Raw genomic sequence first — 26626 nt, 5'->3', positions numbered from 1 at the left:
TTAATGGGTATGTAATATTCCATAGCATTCATTAAATGCGATCGTGCCTAACACAGAGCCTGGCAGATAGTAAGTGCTCACTAAAAGTTAGATTTGTTGTTAGTGCTATTATAATTTTGATCGATATTTCATTATAATTACTGAAGAATTCCCTCACTAAGTGCCCTCATACATGCTGTTTCTTTCTTGTTTTTGTTTTCTTAATGCATGAGGTGGTGTGACCCAGCTTTAAAATTTGCTGTACAATTTAAAGCTGGGCATGTCTGAGCCTACTGGGAAGAAGATCAATATCATTATTGCTCTTATGTTCTATTTCAGTGTCATCCTAGTGGCTGTTTGATAGACCTCTGCCTCCAAATGGGTGTCATCATGTTTTTGAAGCAAATATGGAACAACTTCATGGAACTGGGATACCCGTGAGCACATTATTTTCAAACTTGCCTTATGTCTAGTTACAAAGAAGAAAACTAGAGGTAGTGTGAGTAGTGCTTAAGAATTTGGGCTTGGTAATCACACAGGTGATGGCTCAATTCCTGTTTCAGAGCCTGTTTTCACTAAGAATGTATCAACAATAGATCTACCCCAAGAACAGCTGTAAGGGTTAAACAGAATAATGAATGTAGAGTAGATTCTAACTTGTTTAATGCATTAAGACACTTGTTACTAGTTTGAAAACATGAATGACATTACAGGTTCTTGAATGTGAAAATAATTTTCTGGGATGTTTCTTTCTCTACCAACAGACCAAGTTTGTTGTTTAATAAAGACAGCCTTCATTCCTCCCAAAAGAATAAAGCAAAGATCAAATCCTAGATGAGAAGCTTTGTACTCTTTGTTACAACGAAGAAAAAAAATGTTAGAACAGGACTGATTGTACTAACGTCAAAACAATAGCACTTTATTTTCATTATTTGAGATGTTTTAGCTGCCTGTGCAATGCTTACAGAGGTGCTGAATGCTCACTTTCACATATATTAAAATACGCTTTCCTTTAAAATATGACAAAACACTGGGTATTTAAAACAACGTAATATTGAGACTTTGAGTCTAATCAACTAAAAACATGACTATTTGAATAATTTCCTGACTGTTGGGGAAGAACTGGTTAGTTGTTTGGTGATATAAGTAGCTTGGAGTTATATATCAACTTATATTCTTTTTTTTTTCTTTTGGCGGTACACATTTTATCAGAACATTCCTGAACAAAGACCTGGGGGTTGTAGAAGTGATATTAACCCTGCAGTCTGCTATAACATATTGTGTTAATTTACAGGCAGCCTTAGAGCATAGGCTGTGGAATTACCCAGACCTGGTTTAAATTCCTTCTCTCTTCCTTGCTAAATTTGTTTTATATTTCCTTGACAACTCTAAGGCTTTTTTAGTCCATTTATAAAATATAGCATATTTATGAAGATTGAGATGACCCAATGCTTTTTAAACCTTCATCATAAATGACAGAACCTTTTTGTGAAGAGAGTTTTATACAGACTTAATATTCAAAACAAATTTAAGCAAATCTCTCCTAAACAAAGAGCGAATAGAGGATGGAGGATTGGGGAGCCCAGTTCATTTGTGGTATTCCTTCCTATTCTTGGGGCACTTCTTTAAAACAGGGTTTAGGAAAGAAACAGGAAATTAGGTGTCATTGTTTGAAAGAAACAGGAAATTAGGTGTCAAGTGCTTAGCACAGAATATAACATGCTGTGAGTAGTCCTTAAGTATCAACAAGATGATGTAGGGGTCATTGCAGTATAAAAAAGTTGTTTCTTTTTATTGTCACTACTCATGGACTGCTACACTTGCCATGCACTTTAGACAGAACATTTTCATTATAGCCTTGCCCTAGGGGTCAGTCTGAATCACATATATCAAATCCTAAGGGTACCATGGCACATCCTACCCTTCCCAATACCTAGGCAAAGGCTTTGTTAAAGAAAAGTGAGCAGGAGTAGTCGAGCCATTAAAGCAAAACTCTTGTAAACCACAATTGTCTTTCTTCAAGCAAAACTTTAAACAGAACCAAAGTAAATATAATAGAAACAAGCAAATCTGCCGCAACTCTCTCCTCCAGCCCTTTTTCACCTTCCGGAGGCTCTTGAGGCAACTTCCACTGCCTGATGTTTGTTCTCTGGTTGCTCCTCCAACTGCCACTTAGGTTACATGATTAAAATTGAGAGTTGGGTACTGTTCACCAAGTCCTGTAAAAATCACCTCGTCCTGGAGGTAATTTTCATTGAACTCTTAAATAATTCGTTACCCAGAAGGCCACAATATGTGCATACCAGGATATTTCTGAGTCACATAATTCCAAGATTGTACTTGGGCTAAGGAAACAGTATTGTTACTTCCTTCCCAGGTGTGAAAAATGGACTCATGGACACAGACTTATTGCCTAGTAATTACTGTTCACCACAATAGCAGAATGTAATAATCACTAACACTTAGACTCCTCATGTTTCTAAACTCAGAGAGGTGAAGTGACTTGCCAAAAATCACATGGCTAATGCATTGCAGGGTGGGAACTAGAACTTAGATCTTTTGAAATCCTACCCAAGGGTCAACTGGTTTATGTGAAACGTGATTTTTTTTCCTGTTCAGAGAGTATAGCTCAGAAGATTTTAGGTTATGAGCAATGAAAGAGTGAGACCTAATCACAGCAGGCAACATAGAAGTTTAAGTATTTCTATAGGTGGGGAGGGGGAAGGAATCATAGAAATGAATATTCGTTTAATCAATGTCAAGGATGATTTTGGTGTACAGGGCATGAATTCCTAGATAAATATGGAGATATTTATAGGACCTAGGAGAGTTCTGGAAGACTGGGGCCTACTCTTCTGTGCTAACATTTTTCAAAAGATTTTTTTAAAATTCTTTAAGATATTTTAAGCTGTCAAAACATTTTTTAAACTTTTTTTTTTTTTTAAACTTTTATAAAAGGTAAAACCAAATACCTCCAGTTCTGAGGAGCTAGAATTGGTTTAACTCACTTCGTAGTTCACTATAAATTGTTAACTGGATGCTTGAATCAGAGCTCAAAAGCCCTTGGTCTGCTTTGTGATGTAGGTTGATCCAGAACTGGTGGTCACGACATAAAATCAAGCGGGGAATCCATGATGCTTCCATACCTCAGTGGGAAAATGATTGGAATCTACAGCCCATGAACCTTCACGGACTGATGGATGAGTACTTAGAAATGGGTAAGGAAAAGAAATCCGCAGGACTATTTGGCCTTCTTGATACTATTTTTCTACTTTACACAAGCTTTGGTTCAACAGAGAAAATTATCTCTTTCCTTTCCAACCCCAAGCATTCTAAAACACATCTACACCTTCATCTCAAGGAGCTAGAGATATTTACTCTTGGCAGATTCACATGTTTTATTCTCTGAGAGCCATGCATTGACCAAAAGTTTTTCTCACAGTGGGACACCTATTTTATGAGCAAATATTTTAAGCAAACAAAATAATGCTGAACCAGTTTCTTTTCTTTCTTTTTTTTTTTTTTTTCTTTTGAGACAGAGTCTTGTTCTGTCAACCAGGCTGGAGTGCAGTGGCACGATCTCGGCTCATTGCAACCTCCACCTCCTGGGTTCAAGCAATTCTCCTGCCTCAGCCTCCTGAGTAGCTGAGATTACAGGTGCACACCACCACGCCCAGCTAATTTTTGCATTTTTTAGTAGAGATGGAGTTTTGCCATGTTGGCCAGGCTGTTCTGAAACTCCTGACCTCAGGTGATCTGCTCACCTCGGCCTCCCACAGTGCTGGGATTGCAGGCGTGAGCCACCACGCCCGGCCAGCTGAACCAGTTTCTATGTTAAGAAACCTACCATTCTACTAACATAAAGCAATAATTATTTTTCACAATAAACCTTTGCACAGACTCAGTCTGAATCTTAACTTCTGAATCTTAACTCCTCCTCGTTCTTCTTCCTCCTTTTTTTTCTCTTCTTCTTTTTCCTTCTCCTTCTCCTTCTTTCTTCTTCTTCCTCCTCCTTCTCCTCCTCCTCTGCTTTGTCCCCATCTTCCCTCTATTTCTTCTTCTTTTTCTCCCTCCTTCATGCTGCATTATATAGAGGTGGAAAGCCCATAGACTTTCAATACATTCAGAACTTAATTTGAATACAGGTTTCAACATTTTCTAACGAAATAAAGATGTCCTAACTGTAAAATGAGGTAAACATATCTACTTTGTAGGGATGTTGAAAGCATTAAAGGCAATTTATAAAAAGCAACTAATTTGTCACAAAGGAAGTTTATATTATTAATTTCCTAATGCTCTTCTTTTGCAGTTTTGCAATTTGGTTTTACCACCATCTTTGTTGCGGCTTTTCCTCTAGCCCCTCTTTTGGCTTTGTTAAACAATATCATTGAAATCAGGCTGGATGCATACAAATTTGTCACCCAATGGCGGAGGCCTCTGCCAGCCCGAGCAACTGACATAGGTAAGATTCAGAAGTTAAATGATTTTTACGTTGCTAACACCAAGAGGTGTGCTGTGGTTTGAGTGTGCCCCCAGATTCATATGTTGAAACTTAATTCCCAGTGTCATAGTATTAAGAGGCCTTTAAGAAGTGATTAAGCCGGCCAGGTGTGGTGGCTCACTCCTATAATCCCAGCACTTTGGGAGGCTGAGGTGGGCGGATCAGCTGAGATCGGGAGTTCAAGACCAGCCTGACCAACATGGAGAAACCCCGTCTCAAATACAAAATTAGTCAGGAGTTCAAGACCAGCCTGACCAACATGGAGAAACCCCGTCTCTACTAAAAATACAAAATTAGCTGGGCGTGGTGGCGGACGCCTGTAGTCCCAGCTACTCGGGAAGCTGAGGCAGGAGAATCATTTAAACACAGGAGGCAGAGGTTGCAGTGAGCCCAGATCGCACCATTGCACTCCAGCCTGGGCAACAAGAGCAAAATTCCGTCTCAAAACAAAAAAAAAAGGAAGTGATTAAGCCATGATCCCTTATGAATGGGATTAGGACTCTTATGAAAAATAGCTTGAGGGAGTGGCTTCATTCTCTTCCACTTCCTTGTGGTGTGAGGACACAGCATTCATCCCTTTTGCTTTCCCACCTTCTGTTATGTGAAGACACAGCGTTTGCCCCCTCCAGAGGATACAGCAGCAAGGTGCCCTTTTGGAAGCTGGAAGCAAGGCCATCTCCAGATATTGAACCTGCTGGTGCATTTATCTAGGGCTTCCTATCCTCCAAAATAGCGAGGAACTTCTGTTCACTGTAAATTACCCAGTCTCAGGTATTTTGTTATAGCAGCACAAAGGGACTAAGACAACATAACTTGGTCCTACTTAGCACCATGTTGTTTTCTATTGTGAGGATACCCTTCCAACCATAACAAAATTTAATGCTTTTAGTTATGAAAAGAATAAAGGGAACATTAATTCAGTTGAGATTAAGTTTATATTCAATATGCTATTTCATAAACTTGGTCATAACTAAAATGGATTTCATACATACCTTTCCATGTTAATAGACACAGCTCTACCTCATTCTGGACAATTGCTGCACAGATTTCTATTATATGTGTATGACATTTTTAAAAATATTACTTTAGCCAGAGACGTTTAGATTGCTTCAGTACTTTGCTAATATAAACAACACTGAAGTGACCATATTCATACATACTTTGCCAGATTATTTCTTCAGTATACATTTCTAGACTGGAGCTCCTGTTCAAAGAGCATGCACATTTAAATTTTTGATACACAATTTGGCAGCATGTGCTCCAGAAATGTTGTACCAATTTACATTCTAAGTACATTTCTCTATTTCTGCAACAACTCCAAATTTAATAAGGATTTTTGGATTGTTGTTCTATCTTTGAGAATATGAAGAGGAAAAAATTTATTGTTCTATTTACTAGCATTTTTGTAACTGTGAGATTAAATATATTTGCATTTCTTCTTTGCTAATTGTGTTTATGTTCTTTGGCTATTTGTCCATTGTATCTGATTTGGTTATCTGGCCCTGTACTGGAATACTAATCACCCCCCCACACACACACACATATATACCACATATATATACATATATATAAAAAACTGTGTGTATAAACATATGTAGATAGATATACATATAACATATATGCTGGTTTTCAATTTATTCACTTTATTTTGGATAAGGTTTCAATTTTTATATATAATCAAATTGACATATATCCCTCATAGTTGTTATTATTTTTGATATTCTTAGAAAGGTACCTTAGAACCAAAGATTTTTCACCTATTGTATTTATTGTTGTTTCATTATTTAGGTATGTCTGCTATTCTGTTTTGTTTATTTGCTTGTTGTTTGCTGTCATTTTATTATTTCATTTAAATTGTTGATGCATTTAATTGTTGTTCGTTTAAATTGTTGATTTATCTGGAATATGTTGTTGATAAAATTGAGGTCCAGGGTTTTTTCCCCAATGCCTAATCCATTTTTCCAAGACCGTTTATTAAATAATTCAATTTTTGAACTTATTTTATGTTATTTTACACTAAATTCTCTATAAATTCAATTATATTTATATAATTCACTTTTTCCCATTGTGCTACTTATTACATATACTGCTTTAATAAACTGTAGTTTTTAAATAAAAAGTCCAACTGTATTGGAAAGCAGCTCCACATGTCTCTTTTTTTGGGGAGGGGAAATTTTCTGGCTAATACTGCAAGGTTATCCTTTTAATTAATTTTACCCATTTATATGTTGCATCGTCACCAAAGTCTATGTAAAATATGCTTATCTGTAAAGATTGAATACAATGCAATTTGAGTTCTCATATTTTAAGCAACTAAAATTATTGCTGTCCTTTAAATTTGGTGATGTTGTTGATTTCATTATTTAAACAATAGAGACACAGGAGGGGAACAACACACACTGGGGCCTGTTTGGGTGGCAGGAGGAGGGAGAGCATCAGGAAAAATAGCTAATGCATGCTGGGTTTAATACCTAGATAATGGGTTGATAGATGCAGCAAATCACCATGGCACACGATTACCTATGTAACAAACCTGCACATCCTGCACATATATCCCGGAACTTAAAATAAAATAAAAATAATATAAGCACATTAAAGAAAATCTAGAAAATAAATTTTTAAAAACTTCCATTTCAGCTTTAGTTAGCATTTACTATACCTTCCCATAGATAAATATTTTCTAAATTACTGGATTTTACTTTGCTCAAGCCAGAGAACACGAAAGTGTATAAAGAAAACAGTTAGTAATCTTTCACCTTTATTTTTCTCTTCTACCTCAAGGAGACAATGCTATCAATTTGGCATGTATCCCTTGCCATTGTTTTTCTCGCTTATAGAAATATACAAAAACATATTCGTACACATATGTAGAATTGTGCATTGTTTTTCCTTCATGAACATTCTCCAGCTCAAAACATATTTGTCCAATTTATTTTAATAGAATAGTAATAATTATAATACTGATACATCATAATTTGTATAACCATTTACTTATTTCCCACTATAAGCAGAAATACACATATAGTCATAGCTATAAATATAAATATGTACATAGTTATTATACATGTAGTACATTTCACATATTTATATATGTGTTTGCATATAGTGTATCCATAGTATAGGTCCCAATAAGTAGGATTAAAATGTATACATATTTTAATTTTAAGATGTATCAGATTACTAAAAATGTTGTAACAAGTCATACTTCCAGCAACATTGTAAAAGAGTTTCTGTTTCCACAATCCTTAAATAGCACTAGATTTTATAAGACTTTCAAATCTTTGTCAATCTATGGATTTTTAAAAAATCTTATTTTTTGAGTGTCATTTCTCTGAATACTAGTGATTGAAGCTTCTTTTTATCAGTTATTTTAATTCAGAAAGCAAATTGCTCCTTTTATTCTTCATTTTTCTCTAGGTTTATTTTATTAACATTTTAGGATCTTTTCATATATTAGGCATGTTAACCTTTTTTCAGTTTTTGTAAACCAAATTATTTCTCCCAAAATGCTTTCTTTTGCCTAAATATTGTGACTTTTGTAAAAATAAGTGTTTAATTTTAATGTACTCAAATATGATTTGTATCAATTTTTTGTCCTATGATCTCATCAAGTAAACTTTAACATCTTTTTAAACTATTATTTTTAATTACAACTCAATGTAGCACATTATAAAAATTTTGAAATGCTGAATGTGGGAGGAAGGAAAGTTAGCATGCTACATAATCACCTTTAGTGCTATAGAGCATTTTTTTCCAGGATATTTTTTTCTCACACATATTTTTAAAACTAAGTTTAATCCTACTGAAAACATTAGTTTTGACTATAATTAATAGTATACTACTTCTTTATACTATATAACTTCAAAAGCTTTGTATGTGTATGTGTATTTCCATGATGCCAGATTGACCTCCTAGGAAGTAAAAAATGTCTACTAGAAATTTTCAGGTCTGACCACCAGACTAGTTCTGCTTTTCTGTATTTTTACTTTAAAAAGACATTTGACAAAGATAAAGACAGCCGGGTGCGGTGGCTCAAACCTGTAATCTCAGCACTTTGGGAGGCCGAGGCAGGCGGATCACGAGGTCAGGAGATCAAGACCGTCCTGGCTAACACGGTGAAAACCCGTCTCTACTAAAAAAGACAAAAAAAAGAAAGAAAAAAGAAAAAAGTAAACAGGCGTGGTGGCGGGCGCCTGTAGTCCCAGCTACTCAGGAGGCTGAAGCAGGAGAATAGCATGAACCCAGGAGGCGGAGCTTGCAGTGAACCAAGATCGTGCGACTGCACTCCAGTCTGGGTGACAGAGCAAGACTCTGTCTCAAAAAAAAAAAAAAAAAAGATAAAGACAAACCTCAGAGTGAATGCAGATATTTCACAGTGTGCATAACCATGCATGCAGAACTTTAAGTTTCTTATGTACTATTTTTATTGCCTCAGCAAGGTCTGTAAATTAGACTTTGAAATATCTTGTGCACTTGTGCACCTGTGCTATGTTTCATTGTAGCAGACATGAACCCAGTCCTAATGGCATTTCAATTTTTAAATCTTTCTAGATGAGATCTATCTTCTCTTTGTGGAAAAAGCATATTCAATAGCTATAATGTCTGTATTGAGATAGTATACTAAGAAAGCACAAAGTGGACAGAGCTGTGGTCCCAACATAAGTAAAACATTTCCAAAATAAGATTATTTACAGGGTTTTCATATTTTTCATTTTTGTTCACCATGATTAATCTTTCTCTTATCAGGTATCTGGCTTGGAATTCTCGAAGGAATCGGTATATTGGCTGTGATCACCAATGCATTTGTAATTGCTATTACTTCTGATTACATCCCACGTTTTGTCTACGAATACAAATATGGCCCCTGTGCAAATCATGTAGAACCAAGTGAAAAGTAAGGTTTAAATTTAAACATTCTCCTGATATGTTTTACATTTGTAATTAAAATGGGATCTGACTGGGAAGTTTTGTTCTATGACCATTAAGGGTGGTGTTTCTAAGCCTTGCATTTATGTGTTTATTAGATGAAATGAAGCAAAGTGAAAAGGACAACAGTGTTATTATAGCAAATAATCTTAGAGTCCATCTAATGTTTTTACTTGGAAATGCATCACAAGTGTCAAAATAGTAAAAAATGTATTTAGAAGTTACATTCTGTGAATAGAAGTTGTCTTAGAATAACTTCTTATCATCTATATGGTAAGAATGTAATCTTCTTACCATATAGATGTGGAAATTGCAACCTATACTGGCTAATCAAATTGCTGAATGGAGCAGTGCTAGTTTCTGGGGAGAAGCAGAATTTGAAGAAACTGTCAGCTCTGTGACTAGAGATTTTCAAAAGGGATTTACAACTAAGTGTTTTCAGGACGCAAAAAATCCGTCTCCCATGTATTTTCTTTTAAAATTTAAATTCACTCTTTACAAACAGTTTCTCAACTTCTTCTCTGTTGATGTTTTAGATCAGGTAATTCTATCTTTTCATGGAGGTCAGAGGGGCTGTCTTGTACATTGTAGGATGTTTAGCAGCACCCTTGTTACCACCCAGTAGATACCAATAGTAACCTCCATACTCCCAAAGTTGTGACAACCATAATTATCTCTGAGCATTGCCAGATGTCTGCTGAGGGACAAAATCACCCAGTTTAGAACCACTGCTTTAGGTGATACAGGTTTTTTCAACTCTTTCCTTACTGAAATAAAGTACTAGGGGAAAATGTAAGAGAGCATTGGATTTGAGGAACAGAGAGGAGTTGTAGGCACATAACACAGAGCTGTAGCTGGAGATCAGCCTTAGGTGTGGAAGAAGTGACAGGAGAAGCTGCTTCTCCTGCTTCCTGCAGGAACAGCTTTGGGTGTGCAGCTGATCTGGATGCAGGACACGTGCCACAAGCAGGATGAGCCCTGGAATAGGAGGAAATCCACTGTTAACTGCTGAGGAACGGACGTTTTCTCAGATCAATGAAATATCTTTCTGTATATAAAGGTCTCAGTTTTTCAGATAGGTGATAAGGGAATGGATATTTCCTTCATATATTGCATATTTTGGGGTCTTGTCACAGGATTTTAACTTGAAGCCAGACATTTTAGGTTTGAGTTCTAACTTTGCCTTTTAGTGAAAGACACATCATTAATCTGGACCTAGTTGGTTCATAATAAGAAATGTTCGGCCGGGTGCGGTGGCTCAGGCCTCTAACCCCAGCACTTTGAGGGGCCGAGGTGGGCAGATCACAAGGTCAAGAGTTCGAGACCAGCCTGGCCAACATGATGAAATCCCGTCTCTACTAAAAACACAAAAATTAGCTGGGTGTGGTGGCGGGCGCCTGTAATCCCAGCTACTTGGGAGACTGAGGTAGGAGAATCGTTTGAACCCGAGAGGCAGAGGTTGCAGTGAGCCGAGATTGTGCCATTGCACTCCAGCCTGGGTGACAGGGCGAAACTCTGTCTCAAAAAAAAAAAAAAAAAAAAAAACCAAAAAAAATAGCCCTTATGCTTAAGAAATGGTGTCTGAGATAAGATCTTATGAACTGTAAAGCACTATCTAAGTGTAAGTGGGATTTTGTATTAGTAGTTTAAAAAACCCTCTTTTTTCTTAATTCAAAATAATCCAGAAGCGGATGTTAAGGATTTAAAACATACAGGCTTGTTAAGGAGCCCTCTTCCATAGCATTATTTGCCAGTGTCTTCACTGCCACCTAGTGGCAAGTGACAATGAGATTGACTGGGTATCTAGTACTCTACATTCCAGAGCCTGCATTTCATACAGATAGCCCCCAACATCTTCTCCATATTCATCGGTTAGGAATATAGATTAATTTCAAGCAAAGATATGGAGGGCTTATGTTACACTGACAGCACACATTCAGAGGAGCACCCTGTTTAATTATTTTCCCTGTATGCTTAGCAGCTACATTGGCATAGATTCATTCAGATTGGAAATTTTCGGAGGGGGCAGAAGGACAAGATGACAGTGGGAGGGGAAGATATTGGCAAGAGAGTAGATGAAATGATAAATTATTGGCTCTAGTATGGACAACGAATGGAGTGAAGCCAGCATAGCTCTGTAATTAGGAATTCAAGGTTTAGAATCAGATAGATGTGTGTTTGAATCTAGGTTCCAACAACCGTTGTCCAAGGGCAGTCCTTCTTAACATGTGGTCTGCAGATCTCCTTCAGGGGTCCATGAAGTCAGTGCCATTTTTATAATGAAATTAAGATATAATTTGCCCTTTTCATATATTGACATTTTCTCTAGCGATCCAAAAATATTGGTGAATAAAGTTTCTGGTAGTTTCGCGTAACTAAAGGCAGTGGTACCAAACAGTATTAGTAGTGATTGTATTCCTCACCATAATTTGGCCAACATAAAAAATTTCAATAAGAAGTTCAGTGTGTCCTCAGTGAAGCAGCAATAATTATTGATTTAATAAAATCTCCACTATTGAATAGATGTCTTTTAAATATTTCATGTGACAAAATAGGAAGTGTGCATAAACCACTTTCTGCTTAATTCCAAAGTGTGATTGATGGTCATCTCAAAGGAAAAAAAAACACTCATGTGATCGCTGGAGTTACAAACTGAGCAAACTTTTTTCCAACAGGAAATAATGATTGCCAGACAAACTATGATTATTCAGACTTGGATACTTAGCAGTCTTTTACAGAATGCTCACAACTAGCCTGTCATTTTTAAGAAAATAATTGCTAGATTTATTGCCATTGAAAAAGTTCAAGCACTGAAGTGAAAGTTAGAATTTTGGATAACTTTTATTTACCACTTTGAGCTTAAAAGCTTCCCAATGCTGATAGATTTTTTTCTGATAAAAATAAATGGCGATATTAACAATCGTGAGTTTTTTCATGGTATGTAGTAAAAATATGTCAACATTTGGAAGAGCTGCATGATTCCAGGAATGAATATTTTCCAAATAACCCATATTTGATGTTACAAAATCATGAATGAAAGATGAATTTAAAATACAAGTTAGACTTAGGGATTTTAATGTAACAGAATAAAAATTTCATTGATATGGTTTAAAATTCCACGTTGCAACTAAATGTTAGAAAGTATCACATGTAGAGCTTTGAGGGAATGTCAATGAAAAATATCCACAATTGTTTCAAATACTATTAAAATAGTCTTAATATATGAGACCAGATTTTCTGTTTATTCTTTGACCAAAACAACATATTGCAATAGATTTTATATAGAACCAGATATGAGAATCTAGCTGTCTTCTGTTAAAAAGGGATTTGCAAGCATTTAATGTCATTCTCAGTATGTTTTTCTTTTGGAAAATATAGGTATTTTTCTTTAAGAAACGGGTCATTTATATTAATTTACCTTAATATGAATTAGTTTTGTTTTTAAATGAAGTAACAGACATTTTCTAAATTTCTCAGCTTTAATTTTGAATATGTTAAAATATCAATGATACATCTTTGTGAAAAAAAGAAAAAAAGCTTCTTCAGATCCTCAATAATTTTTTAAATGCAAAGGGGTTCTGAGGCCAAACGTTTTTGGAATTACAGGCCTAGATAAAGTTACTTAATCCCTTTAAACTTCAATTCTTTAATCATTATGATGGAGATAAAATATATATGTTTTAAGGTTGTAAAAATTAATTAATTTTAACAATTCTTTGAACTCACCTAGATCCTAAGGCATTGGTCATAATAACTCATTCTTGCCCCCCCCCCTTTCCTTTAATGTCCTCTTTTCCATCCTTAACCATCTTACAAACCAGTTGCCCAATCACCGTAACCACTTCCTTGAATATGTAGGTCTTTCCCCCATTCACTTTCTTACGGAAATGCAGAATCACATCCTTGGTTCTCCAAACTCTTTGTCTACTCTGCACTGCACTCATGCAGCTGCATGTGAATGAAGGAAAATGAACTACCACACCGACTAGTTTCACTTTAAATTTGTATCACATACTTTGTGTGGACCTGACAAACGTATTTTATTTTCCTAGTTCATTTGCCCATCTACTTTTTAAAAGAAGTTTATCATACTTTCTCCTTGCTCCTCAAGCCTTCTGCACCTCCTTTTTTATTCTTACTCTGACCTGATCTTGCTTCCTACTTAAGAAAAATTGAATCAATTAGAAAAGATCTTCCACAGACATCTATTATCACATCTTCCTACCTACAGTATGTGTCCCATATAGCCTGCCTCCTCCAAGTTCCTAGAAATAGAACCATCTGTGCTCCCATTTTGAAGGCAAAATTCCTCCACTTATGTCCTGGATCTCTTTCTCTTTCCCTGAGACCATCATTCTAGTAATTCACCCCTTTTTCTCATACATTATGTATTTTGCCTCTATTTACTTTTTCACATTAACATTGAAACATGCTTTTATTCTTCTAGTCAGTAAAGTCGTCCTTGTCCCAGCTGCCTTCCAGTTACATCTTTATGTCTTTGCTCCCATTTATCACAAAAACTACATCCAAAGATCTTTCTCTTCCTATGTTCTCCAATTCCCCTTCTCCTCTTCCCTTTTAAACTCTCTTCAGTAACACATATGCCCCGTGTGTCCATCGAGATGTCGTGATGACTTTCACATTGTCAAACCCACTTGTCGACTCCAGTTCTCACATCATTTGGCCTCTCAGCAGCATTTGACAATTGATCATTCCCTTCTTAATATACTTTATTCACTTGACTTTCAGAAAGCCACATAATTTTGGTTTTCCTGCTACCCCACCAGCCACACCTGACCAATCATGTCTGCTAGTTCTCCTCATCTCTCAGCTTTAATTTTGGAGTTCCCCAAGGGCTCAATCTATGGACTTACTATCGTCTGTATTTCTGTTTATTTCCTTGACCATCTAATTCAGTTTCATGGGTCAATCTACTCTCACACCTGAATTCTAGCCTTGAATATTCCACTGTCTACTTGGCATCTCCTCTACATGTCTAATAAACATCTAAAACTTGCCATGCCCAAATTTAAAGTCCAAATTTCACCCAATCCTGCTTCACGTTTTGTCTTCCCCATCTCAGTTAACAGCAATTTCATATTTATAGTGGCTCAGGCCATGATCCTTGGTAATCAGCCTTGAATACTTTTTTTTTTTCCACGCCCCACACAATCCACTGGGAAACATGTTGACCCTGCTTTCTAAACATCCCCTTTTCATACCACTTCCCCTGCCACCACCTAGCGCAAGACACTATCATCTCTCACCTGGATCCTTGAATCTTACTTAAAACTTAAGTTCATTCATGTGATTCATGTGCTCAAAACAAAGTAGTGTCTTCTCATTTTGCTCTAACTAAGAGCCAAAATCCTCCCTAAATTCATACAAAGTGAGCTTCTTCTCAGAACTCATTTTCCAACACTATTTCCCTCCCTCCCTTTGTTTGCACCACCGCTGCCCTCTCACAGTCCCCAGTACATGCCAAGGACTCTGCTTTTTCTGCTTGAAACTGTCCATCCCCAGATACCCTTATGGCTGCCTCTCTCAACTCCTAATCTTTCCTCATGTTACCTTCCTAACAAAGTCTACCCTAAGGACTCTATGTGAAATTTTAACCCTCTAATTCCAATTTCCCTTAGCCTAATCTATTACGTTGTATGGTAGCCAAAGGTTTACATTACTTTCTTTAAGAACATCCAACTTCTCCAGCACCATTTGTTGAAAAGACAACTATATCACCAAGGATGGCAGGGCCATTCTTGTCATAAATCAGGTGAATGTGTATTTGTGGATCAGTTTTTGAACTATCACCTCTTCACTGGCCTATTGCCTTTCCTTGTATGAAGATCACGGTGTCTTAATTACTGTAGCTTTACAGTAAGTCAGTATTACGTGCTGTAATCTTCTGTACATTTTCTTCTTCAACACTGATGTTGCTAATATAGATTCTTTACATTTACATATGAACTTTAGATTCAATTTATCAGTTACCATTTTTTAAAAATTTGAGAGAATTGACATTTTAACAACCAGTCTTTAAACATGCTGACTCCATTTACTTAAGTGTTTATTGAATTCTCTGAGACATGTGGTTTGTTTGTTTGTTTTTAGATCCCAGCGTAGAGGTCCTATATGGCATTTTTAGATTTATACCCAGATATTTGGTATTTGTAATGTCACTATAAGTAGTATTCATTTAAATTTTATTTTCTTTTGTTTGTTGCTGAAATATTTTTTCTATATTGACCTTGTATCTACCTAGTGACCTTGCTAAATTCACTCATTAATTCAAATGGGTTTTAGATTATTTTATATTTCCTATATACATAACTATGCCATATGTGAGTAAAGTCATATTTATATATTGTTTCTTTGTGTTAATTCCAGTTAAATGTTTGTCTTCTCACTGACTTCAGGAGAAAGTGTTCAACATATGTGATATTAGTTATATGTATTTATGTAGACATTCTTCATCAGATTAAGATCCTACCAGATTTTTGGTTTGTTGAGTAGTGTTTATTGTATCTCCAGTTGAATTTTATGAAACATTTGTTTATTTATTAATATAATCGTATGGTTTTCTTTTTGTTCTATTAATGTAGTGAGTTCCACTGAGCGATTTTATATGATAGAAAAAACCTCGTATTGCAAGAATTAGCTCCACTTGGTCATGAGATTCATTTATGGCCTATGGACAACTCAAACTTATCTTTCGGCCTTCCACTGCCTCAAAACTTTTGAGAGGCTGTTAGTGGCAGGCCCGCTCCTTCTTGCAGTGGGACTTGTAGAGGCCTTTTTCTCTTAAGTGCTGTGACACTCTCGAAGATTTCATTCTGCCTTTTGAAAACCAAATTCACTCCCACCTCCAGCTTTCCAGGCTGCCCAAGAACTTAGCAAATATCTCATGAGAAAAACATCCAGGCATATGGGGCGTCTGTACCTTCCAATCTGTCACACCAGCCCCATGCCATTGGTAAAACTCATTGGTTTCTGTTGCCGTTGGTACAGACTCTAATGTAAGAGTGTACCTTAATTTAAATACCAGGAAATCAGGGTTAACAAAAAAAAAAAAAAAAAGCTACTGCACAGTTGAACTGAGCCTAATTCTTAGTATTCACCCAGATTTGGCAAATGAATGCCTCCAGGAAAGGGAAAGAATAGGTGATTGCCAATTTCCCTAGGAAGGACTTTTCTCTCTCTGGAACATTCATTCATCTAGTTCTTGTTTCCATACATCTTCATTGTCTTTAAAAACTGGATTTTTGTTACTGTAGGAATGCTGACTTAACAATATCCCGTCTGGAAGAATTACTTCATTTTTATTTTCATAGCACCTACTGCATTTTAACATTCAATACAATTTACTTATTAATTATGTTTATTGTGTGCGTATCTCTCCCCTCTCCCACCCTACTAGAATGTAAGCTGCACAAGGATAGGGGTTTTTGCCTGTTCTGTTCACTGTTAAGTACCAAGCAACGAGAATTTTTCCAACAAATCATAGGTCTTGAATAAATATATATGTTGAATAAGTTAAGTAAAGAATAAGCAATGTTTATTAACTACTTAATTATAATTGAACAGTATTATGTGCATGCATATTTATAAAACATATTTTATAGAGTTTTAATACATAGAAAGTAATTATCAAAATGTCTAGTGTGTGGTAACTACTTAATAAACATAAACCAGATGAAAAGGCAATATAGGAATTATTGGGAGAAAATGGCAGGGCAGGAATCTGTCTCATTAAGGTACAATTATGAAAGTTAGGGAATGGAATAAAAGAGCTTATTTGCTAAAAGTTTATCGTTAGAATGGAAAGAATAATACATTTATAAAATCCTGGCATTTGTAATACAATAATTAGGCTAGAAATGTATGAATCTTTGAATCACATGATATTTTTCTTTTCTCCCAGTTGCTTAAAGGGATATGTCAACAATAGCCTATCCTTCTTTGACCTGAGTGAGCTTGGTATGGGAAAATCTGGTTATTGCAGGTACTTATAATAGTTTCTTTCCTGCTTGCTTTCACCATTCCATGTATTCCCCACTGCATGTTAATGAGCACATTTAAACTGTTATTTTGGCATTTGGGCAAATCAAGAAAATTCGGGCCTCCACTGTTTGATCTCTATTTGTCATTCTCTTTGTTTTTGTGGATTTCAGGTACAGAGACTACAGAGGCCCCCCTTGGAGTTCCAAACCCTATGAGTTTACTTTACAATACTGGCATATTCTTGCTGCTAGATTGGCCTTCATTATTGTATTTGAGGTTAGTCACAAGCTGAGTTGAAAATGACTATAGATAAATGCTCTTCTAAATGATTTATCATCTGCCTCTTTAAAATCAGTTCCTCACAGACTTCCACAAAAACACTTAAGTGGTCCCGTAAAAGGCTTTAATACAATGAAAGCATTATTACAAGTACAGAAAAGCAAGCGCTGAATAATGTAAGAGTGTACATTAATTTAAATACCAGGAAATCAGGGTTAAAAAAAAAAAAAAGCTACTGCACAGTTGAGCTGAAAACTTTTGAGCCTCCTACTTTTGAGTCTTTTAGTAACCAAGTTTAAAAAGGAAAGGATGATTTTCATCATCTGATAAAGGAATCCATATCAATTCATTGGGGTGGAAAAAAACTGATTTTCTGAACATCAATTCCAATTACAGTTGATCACTTACATATTTGTATAAGGAACACTGGATGATTCAATAAATTGTGCTTGAGAACATTTTATTTAAAAATGCAGAGACTTTGATTATCAGATCCATACAATAGTATCTGATTGTAATCCTGTGAAGAAATTTGGCAGAAGCTATTGTATTATTGCCTCATTTAGCATAGAATTATTTCAATACAGTGAAGAAGTTAGCACTGGGATATGTTGAGTATATACTCTCTGAGGTACCACTAAGGTCAATTAAAAGACTTTAAATGCATCTGTTTTACATGACCACACCAATTTATTCAGAGAAAACATAGCCATATCTAAGACTTTTGGAACAAATATTTTTAAAGGTAATATACCTCTCAACTGATCTCCAAAAAGTACTTCAAATTTTGTAGTGAAATATCCTTCATCTTTAAAATGAAATGCTTACCCCTAAGGGTATCATCTGGGACTGAAATTCTATTACTTAATGACTTTGCACCTGCATACATGTCTCCTAATGAAGTGAGAGTGTCTAACATAAGAGTTAAGGCATATTTCCAATCCAGTGATTAAAAAAACTTCTATTGTGTTTTTATTTACACTTCTTCTCCCATCTTATTTTGGAGCTCAAATGAACAAAGTTAATAAAATGCATGGATTCAAAGCAAACTGTCATCATTGATCCGTGTAATTTCCTCACTATTTTTTTCTTCTTCTTTCACCATTGCTAATTCCATTACTCACCCATTCCAAAAACATCCCCTCCCTTTTCATCTGTATAAATTCTCCCATATATTTACTTGCATATATGTTTGTTTACAAAAAAAATACATAGTATTAATTTTAGTGTTCCTTTTCAAAATTACTTCAATGGTATTGTTTCATGAAACTTATTTTGTGCCTTACCCATTTTATTGTTTTTAGATATATAGAGAGCTAGCCATGAGATTGATTCACATTTAGAACATTTTTTCTGTCTTCTATATGATATTTCATCAAATTTATTAATCCTTTGTCAGATGGATAGTTTGGAAATATTTTCTCAACTCTATCAGTTGTCTGTTCACTCTGTAGATTTTTTTTATTTGCCATGCAGGAACTTTTTAGTTTGATGTGATCTCATTTGTCTATTTTTGTTTTTATTGCCCATGCTTTTGAGGACTTACCCCAAAAAAATCTCTGCCCAGGTCTATGTCCTAAAGCATTTCCCCAGTGTTTTTCTTCTAGTGGTTTCATAGTTTTGGACTTACACTTGTCTTTAATCCATTTTGATTTTACTTTTGAATTTGGTAAGAGATAGGGGTCTGTTTTCATTCTTCTGTACATAGATATCCAATTTTCCCTCCACCATTTATTAAAGAGACTATCTTTTATTGTATTAAATATTTTCCCCTTAGAGTGCCATTTAGAATGAGTTGAATAAACTTTTTAATTATAAAATAATTCTACATTAAATTCCACTAGTCAGTGTTATTAAAATTATACTAACTTGGCCAGGCGTGGTGGCTCACGCCTGTAATCCCAGAACTTTGGGAGGCCAAGGCAGGCGGATCACCTGAGGTCAGGAGTTCGAAGCAGCCTGACCAACATGGAGAAACCCCATCTCTACTAAAAATACAAAATTAGCCAGGTGCAGTGGTGCATGCCTGTAATCCCAGCTACTCAGGAGGTTGAGGCAGGAGAATCACTTGAACCCAGGAGGCGGAAGTTGTGGTGAGTCGAGATCACGGCTTTGCACTCTAGCCTGGCCAGCAAGAATGAAACTCCATCTAAAAAAAAGAAAAGAAAAGAAAGGTATACTAAATTATTTTTTCCTCAGGAACTTGAAGCATATCCCTCCTTACTAATTTAATTATAGCAAAGGTTTTGAATTTTATTCCTATACCCTTAAGGCACATTCCTGGATATTTCTGTGAATATCAAATATTTTATCAAGAAAGAACTTCTGATTATTTGCTTTTATATGGAAAAATATGACCTGCCTTACTATGATCTACTCTGCAGTACAGTTTCTTGGGACACATATAATAAGCCCAGTTAAAGTACCTTGAATTCTTTTCCACGTAGACTATTATCTACTAAGAATCCATTAGGAACGTGTTATTTTCCACAGATTATGCTAACTCTATTAGTATCATATTTTTTCCTTTCTGAGAAATTGAAAGATCTACTCTTCTTCCTGGGAAAAACAGGATGCATTTATAGTAACAGGAGGTAATATTTAAGCAGGGCTCACGCTATGACAAGCAATCCCTGAGCCATATACACACACACACACACACACACACACACAAAAATATATATATACATATATGGTATGTGTGTATTTATATATACGCACACACATATTCATTTAATACTTATGCCAACCTTTAAGAGGTATTACTATTATCACCATTTTAGGGATATGACACAGAATATAGGTGATTTGCCTGAGGTTAAATAGCTGATAAGTGTAGGATTCAGATTCAAGCAGCCTCATTCAACATGTATACTTCTAACCACAGACACACTGCCTTTGAGTTTTATTCCTGCTTTTTTAAAAATGCATTACTTTTGTCAGTTCATTTTTCAAAATATTGACCAGGCACAGTGGCTCCCAACTGTAATCCCAGCACTTTGGGAGGCCAAGGTGGGAGGATAACTTGAGCTCAGGAGCTTGAGGCCAGTCTGGGCAACATGGTAAGACCTTGTATCTACAAAATTTTTTTAAAAAATTATCCAGGTGTAGTGGCAGGCAACTGTGTTCCTAGCTACTTGGGAGTCTGAGGCAGGAGGATTGCTTAAGCCTAGGAGATGGAGGCTGCAGTCAGCTGTGTATATGCCACTGCACTCCAACCTGGGCAAAAGAATGAGATGCTGTCTCAAAGAAGTAATAATAAAAGTAATATGTTTTTCATCATAGAACAATTATATAATAAAGGTAAAATATTTAAAGCAGCTATGGTGATATGTGAACTTAATAGACATGAAAAATGCATTTTCTGAGTTTGAGTCTAATGCTAGCATAACAGGCAGATTGCATTCTATGTGGTTTACATGATATGTGTTATGATCTATTGGACATGGGTTCTCCCTGGATATGATCTTTCTCATCTGTGTATAACAATTCATGTCATAATAATATTTCATAATATGTAAAGATTTTATAGGTATGAATTTAGGATTTACTTGGTGCTTATAAAGTGATATCAACATGTTACAGCAAAAAGAGGAAGTAATTTTTTGTTTTGTCCTGATACTTATGTGAAGAAGGCAACAGTAGTGTTTTCAATATAATTTTTGAAGGTATTAATATTCTAGATGGTACATACTAAGTTCTGATGCTTGATTCAAGCCAAATGCAGCATTGTTCATTGTTGTACTTTTTTATAATTAACATTTCAGAATCTTTGAAAACTGTACTTTTCACATTTAAATTTGCAGCACCTTGTTTTTGGGATAAAGTCATTCATCGCATACCTGATTCCAGATGTACCAAAGGGTCTACATGACCGAATACGACGGGAGAAGTACTTAGTTCAAGAAATGATGTATGAGGCTGAACTGGAACATTTGCAACAACAACGGAGAAAAAGTGGTCAGCCTGTTCACCATGAATGGCCTTAGTTGACACCTGTTACCCAGTAGGGGTGATAACAGTAATGGGAAGAAATGATGGCAACTTTGAATGCTAGGTGGAATCTAGGAGGAAGGCATGCTTGGCAAACCACGTGTATAATACGCTACTTGGAAATGTATCACCGCCATATTTGGGATTTGAAATATCCAGGCTTGTAGGGAAGAAAACAATGACTTGATGACCTTAAAAAGGGTTAGTTTGACATTGCAGGAAGCCAGGATGTCATTCTCAGAACCAGTCTCAGGGAGTTGTATGCTTGGAGACCTCTGCCTTCCATCAACTGCAGTGTAATGAGAAAGAGGCTGGTGAAGTTTTCAAAGACAGATTTCCATGTAAATGTTCACAAGCCAGGCGTGGCTTAAAGTATCAGGCAGTCTTCACCCACATACTAATTTGACTTTGGAAAGTATGGTTGAGTTCAGGTACTTATAAGAAATGACTTAAACAAATTCTTGCCTTGGCTGCCAGAACTCCACATCCCTTCAGTTTACAGGTTGGTAGGAATTGCCCTTGTCTCTTGCTGAGATTATGGTTCTGTGCCACAGGGGATTTATGCTGCTTTACATTGACTATGCAGTTGAAGAGTTGTACATCACCTTTAGTAGTCAAACCAAAAATCCAAGATTCCAAAAAGAACGGCATTCATTGAAATAATATTCCATTGCATTGGCTACTTCAAGTCTGTTTTATCCCTGGCAGAGCCAGTTGCACTGCAATTTTTTGTATTAACTGCCAATAAAGCCACATACTTATAAAATATGAATGGCTATTCTTACATAGTTTAGAACACAACTAATCCATACTTTATTGTGGAAGGCTGTTTTATAGTATATTTAATTTTTTCTCTATGATTTATTACAACTCTCATGGAATATTAACTTGAAATGCTGTACATACGTTGGTTTTCCTTGTCCCTTTGCACCTTGATGGTATGTAGTATATGTTGTGGTTTATGCAGCTCTGACACCAGTTTTTACTATTGTAATATGTTTGTTTAGGAAAACTGAGGCCAGATGCTCTGCAACACTTAAGCTTTTTCAACAATGTGCACTCTTACTCATGAACTAATGAAAGTAATGCATGAATATAAATCTATATTATTTGTTAAAAAAAGCAAAACCTTTATTTGTGTTTTAGTTTCTTTTTTCATCACTGAAGGGAGTTTTATGTTATTATTTCTTTGATAGTTTTGATTTGGTTTATTTTTAACAACTCTCTAGAAACAAAGTCAAATTAATCACAAAAGACGTAATTTTGCTTTGTTGTGGAATTTCTATTTCACCGTCAACTCTGTATCTATGAGTATGTCTGTTCCACATACAGATGAGGCAGGAGTGATGGTGCACTCAAGAAAGTTCAGAGGAGGCATAAGTTGTGGAGGTTGGAAAGGAAGAAAGAGAAGAGCTGAAGTAAATGTATGGTAGAAATTAAGACGTTTCCTTGCAAAACAAGGAAATCACACATATGCACAACTACATATTTATGGTTACTATGATTATTATTATTTTTCCAATCAAGCAAAGCACCATTATTTCTAATATTTAAAAGACCAGATCAGACACAATGGAAATAAAGCTACGACGTATATATGCTAGTGTTTCTCTAGTACGATTATGTTTCTCTTACTGGAAAACTATTTTCTAAATATTAACACTGAAAATGTTTTGTTAGCTTTTCCTTCTTTCTCTCCAGAAGAAAAGCGGATAGATGATAGCTGTTTCATTGTTTGTTTTTGTCAAGCATATTCACTTTCCTCCTTGTCCTCTGATTCTGAGCAAGGGAAAGGGCCTTAGACTCTGAACTTCCCTTACGTGCCCTTGTTATGTGAGACTCTTCCATTCAGATTCCAGAGAGGTTCTCACACTCCCGGTCCTTATTTGTAGCAGTTGTAGCAACTAATTCTACTAAGTACAAGGGAGTTTTACACTCCTCCATTTTTATATCCTCTGCATTTATTTTGCTTTGTTAGGTACATGTAAATACATGCCTGAGTATAAATACTCTCTCTACCTATTAATAACATCAGCCAACATCTTTTCCAAGTTAGGGTCACAGAACAGCACCATTTGTCTGAGAGTAGTATAAAGAATAATGATAGCTGTATCCTTGAGAAGTATTTCCTTTCCGTGTTTTTATATAGTCCCGTTAGGGTTTAAAACCATATTGATCAACTAGAAAGAAAAATATGAAAAGAGAAAAATATTTTAATTTAAAAATTGTAATACATTGGTTTATAAAATGCCTTCTCTGATACTTTCGAAACAGATGTGAAAAAGAGGAAAAGAAAAAATTGTCTGAAATGTTTATTTTGCGAAAAAGTGCAATAGAATCTAGTTATGCCTTCATCATTGTTGACAGTAAATACTGACAGCCCCTTGCAGTGTGTTAGTTTTAGATCACTCTGTTTTAGTTGAGAGAAATGTTTTATATCATGGTTTTTATATGAATACAAATTACTTCTCAAAGATTTATAGCACACGCTATTCTCAGGAATTCTGTATTACATGAATGCTGCTTATATATTTTCATATTCTAACTTGTCTTTTCAAGCGAATAACTAATATATATGTGCATGCAGTCTGCCTTGACAAGTTGTTCCAAGATGAAGAGCTTTCACTGTACAATGTGTGGAAAATCACTGTAGATCATGCCTGAAATAGTTTGTAATTGTCTGAGTCTGTGCACGTACTTTTAGATAAAATGCTGCTGAGTGACTGCATGATGAGATACAACTTCTGAATGCTGCACATTCCTCCAAAATGATTCTTAGCACAATCTATTGTATGATGGAATGAATAGAAAACTTTTTCACTCAATAAATCATTATTTGATATGGTATTTTCCCTATAATTTGCATGTTAAATTTAATTCTGCTTGCTTTTTAAATATTGAATTGAAATCTGTTGTATATGGGGAGGGGGTGTTGTTCATTCTTTACTCTGCAAGGCGAGTTCCTTATTCTTGCAGGCCATTACCATACTCTTAAAAAGGTTTGACTCTCTTCTGATAAGATCATTGTTTTCCTCAAGGTGCTTGCACATTATAAAGTGCTGGTGGGGAATCACACCTGTCTAATGCTTTGTATTTAGACACAGATAAGAGAAGAAGCTCTTGATTAGTTCTTGTGAGGGTTAACAATAGTGTCATCACACATAAGCCCTTTCTCTTTTTCACATTTATGCTGGCTCCATCAATCACCATCAAAATCTCTTTAGGACAGGAATTTCTGCACAGATACAGTGCATGCTAAGGAGGGAGGACATGCAGGAGCACCACAGCCAACTGTCAAAAAGAGGCTACCAATTTGCCCATTGTTTTTTTTTTTTTTTTTAATGATGGTCAAAATGGAAAATCCAGGTGGCCTGCAGAGTTGCTTAACTGATAAGGCGTGATTGACTATCCTGTCAAGTGGGGGCAAGTTAACATAAGCCCAGGGTATGTGTGTTGTGTGGGGGTGTGCACACACACACTTGCATCTTGCCATCTTTTGTATAAGAATCAGTGAGCATTTACTATCTTTGAAAAATGCCCAACTCAGTCCTACTATGGTGATCAGATATTTCCACTCCATTTCCCCCCAAAATCACGGTATTAAAATGGACTCTGGGTATAGTTCTAGGTTTCATCCAAGGAATCAGTTAACATCTTACCTCATTCCTGCTATTCTTACTGGCTCAGAGAGAACCTTTTAGGAGTGACCTGAACAACCCAGTTTCTGATGAAAAACCAAACATTTCCCTACAGGCATATCTATTCCAAATGAAATATGACAACAATACATAGTCCAAAGGGGATATTAATTGGGCTTTAGCTTGAATCATTGATCAGCCCAGGCCTCTGCTAGCTAGGATTGATACCTTTGTAACAGTGATAAGTTACCTTCAATTGAATTTGCCATCTGGCTTCATTTGAAAAAACACACCCATGATCACATTTGATGACTTTTTTGTTTTCTAGAGAACACAAATGTTACCCTCACTGCATCCTAGCCACATACACATTAAGATGTCTTTTTTAGGAAAGTAAAATGAAACAAACAGGTTAGTAGAGAAAAGTTTCATATTTGGGACCAGTTCTAATATCTGCTACTATCAATGTCTAGTAAGTCCAGTTTTACTGCTTTGTGACTGTATGTGTGCTTCTGCAAAATTCTCTCTAGAAAAAGCCTCGTTCACATGCAGCCAGCCCAAAGTGGAAGTCTTCGTTACACTAGACAGTCAGTTGTATGGGCTTTGCTTTATATCTTTCCCTAGGAAGGAAATAAATGAGATTTTCTGGTATAGACCTTCATTGACATCCTCAGTGTTTTTTCCATCTTAATTCTCTCTATGTGGTTAAAGTGACTTCTCTGCCCTCTTTGTTTTTCACAAAGTAACATTTCTTATATTACTAGTTGAAAAACAAAACTTTATGAAATCTATTTAGATACTCCTCAAAAAATAATTGTCATGTAGGTGGCTAGCCCCATGTGCTACTCAAACTGCCTCAGTACCATTACAATTATTTTGAATTGCATGTTGATATATGAAATTCAACCCTACCAGTAAAGTCTTCAGGCAAAATTAAGTATCTTTCCAACAAGTAATATGAACAGACTTTTCCATTGATCTTTACCCAGCATATTTTTCTCTCTCTGGTGAGAAAAGAGAGATTGGGTGGCAGAAAAACCGGATGGCAAAGATAATTGTGGAAGCAATGTTTTGAAGATGATAAAGACAATTTAGAGTCTTTTCTACCCATGCAAAAATGTCTAGTTTACAGATCCTACTTCAGTGTCTGCTGTGCACACGCCCTGCCTTCTTTCTGGCTGAAAAACCACAATGTAGTTCATCTGTTAACACTCAGAAGAAATGAAGTTTTTTTTGTTGACTATGTTATGATTTATGAAGCTAAATCTAGTAAGCCTAGATTTTGGTGACAACTCTAACCAAAGAATAA

General features: G+C 35.8%; 1 protein-coding gene across 3 annotated transcripts in view; it reads left to right on the top strand.

Moving 5' to 3' along the window:
- Window positions 1–24517, top strand: part of ANO3 (anoctamin 3) — a 356947-nt gene extending 332430 nt beyond the window's left edge. For all 3 annotated transcript variants that reach the window (XM_025356153.1, XM_025356152.1, XM_025356154.1), the window contains 7 exons: window positions 319–416; window positions 3064–3197; window positions 4289–4441; window positions 9227–9374; window positions 17328–17408; window positions 17578–17683; window positions 21493–24517. In XM_025356153.1, the coding sequence (XP_025211938.1) occupies window positions 319–416; window positions 3064–3197; window positions 4289–4441; window positions 9227–9374; window positions 17328–17408; window positions 17578–17683; window positions 21493–21675 (903 nt within the window). In that variant the 3' untranslated portion in view covers window positions 21676–24517. The remainder of the gene's footprint in view (window positions 1–318; window positions 417–3063; window positions 3198–4288; window positions 4442–9226; window positions 9375–17327; window positions 17409–17577; window positions 17684–21492) is intronic.
- The last annotated feature ends 2109 nt before the right edge of the window (window positions 24518–26626 follow it).

This window comes from Theropithecus gelada, chromosome 14 (genome assembly GCF_003255815.1).
Source record: "Theropithecus gelada isolate Dixy chromosome 14, Tgel_1.0, whole genome shotgun sequence".
Lineage (NCBI taxonomy): Eukaryota > Metazoa > Chordata > Mammalia > Primates > Cercopithecidae > Theropithecus > Theropithecus gelada.
This window is presented reverse-complemented; position numbering and strand designations above follow the sequence as displayed.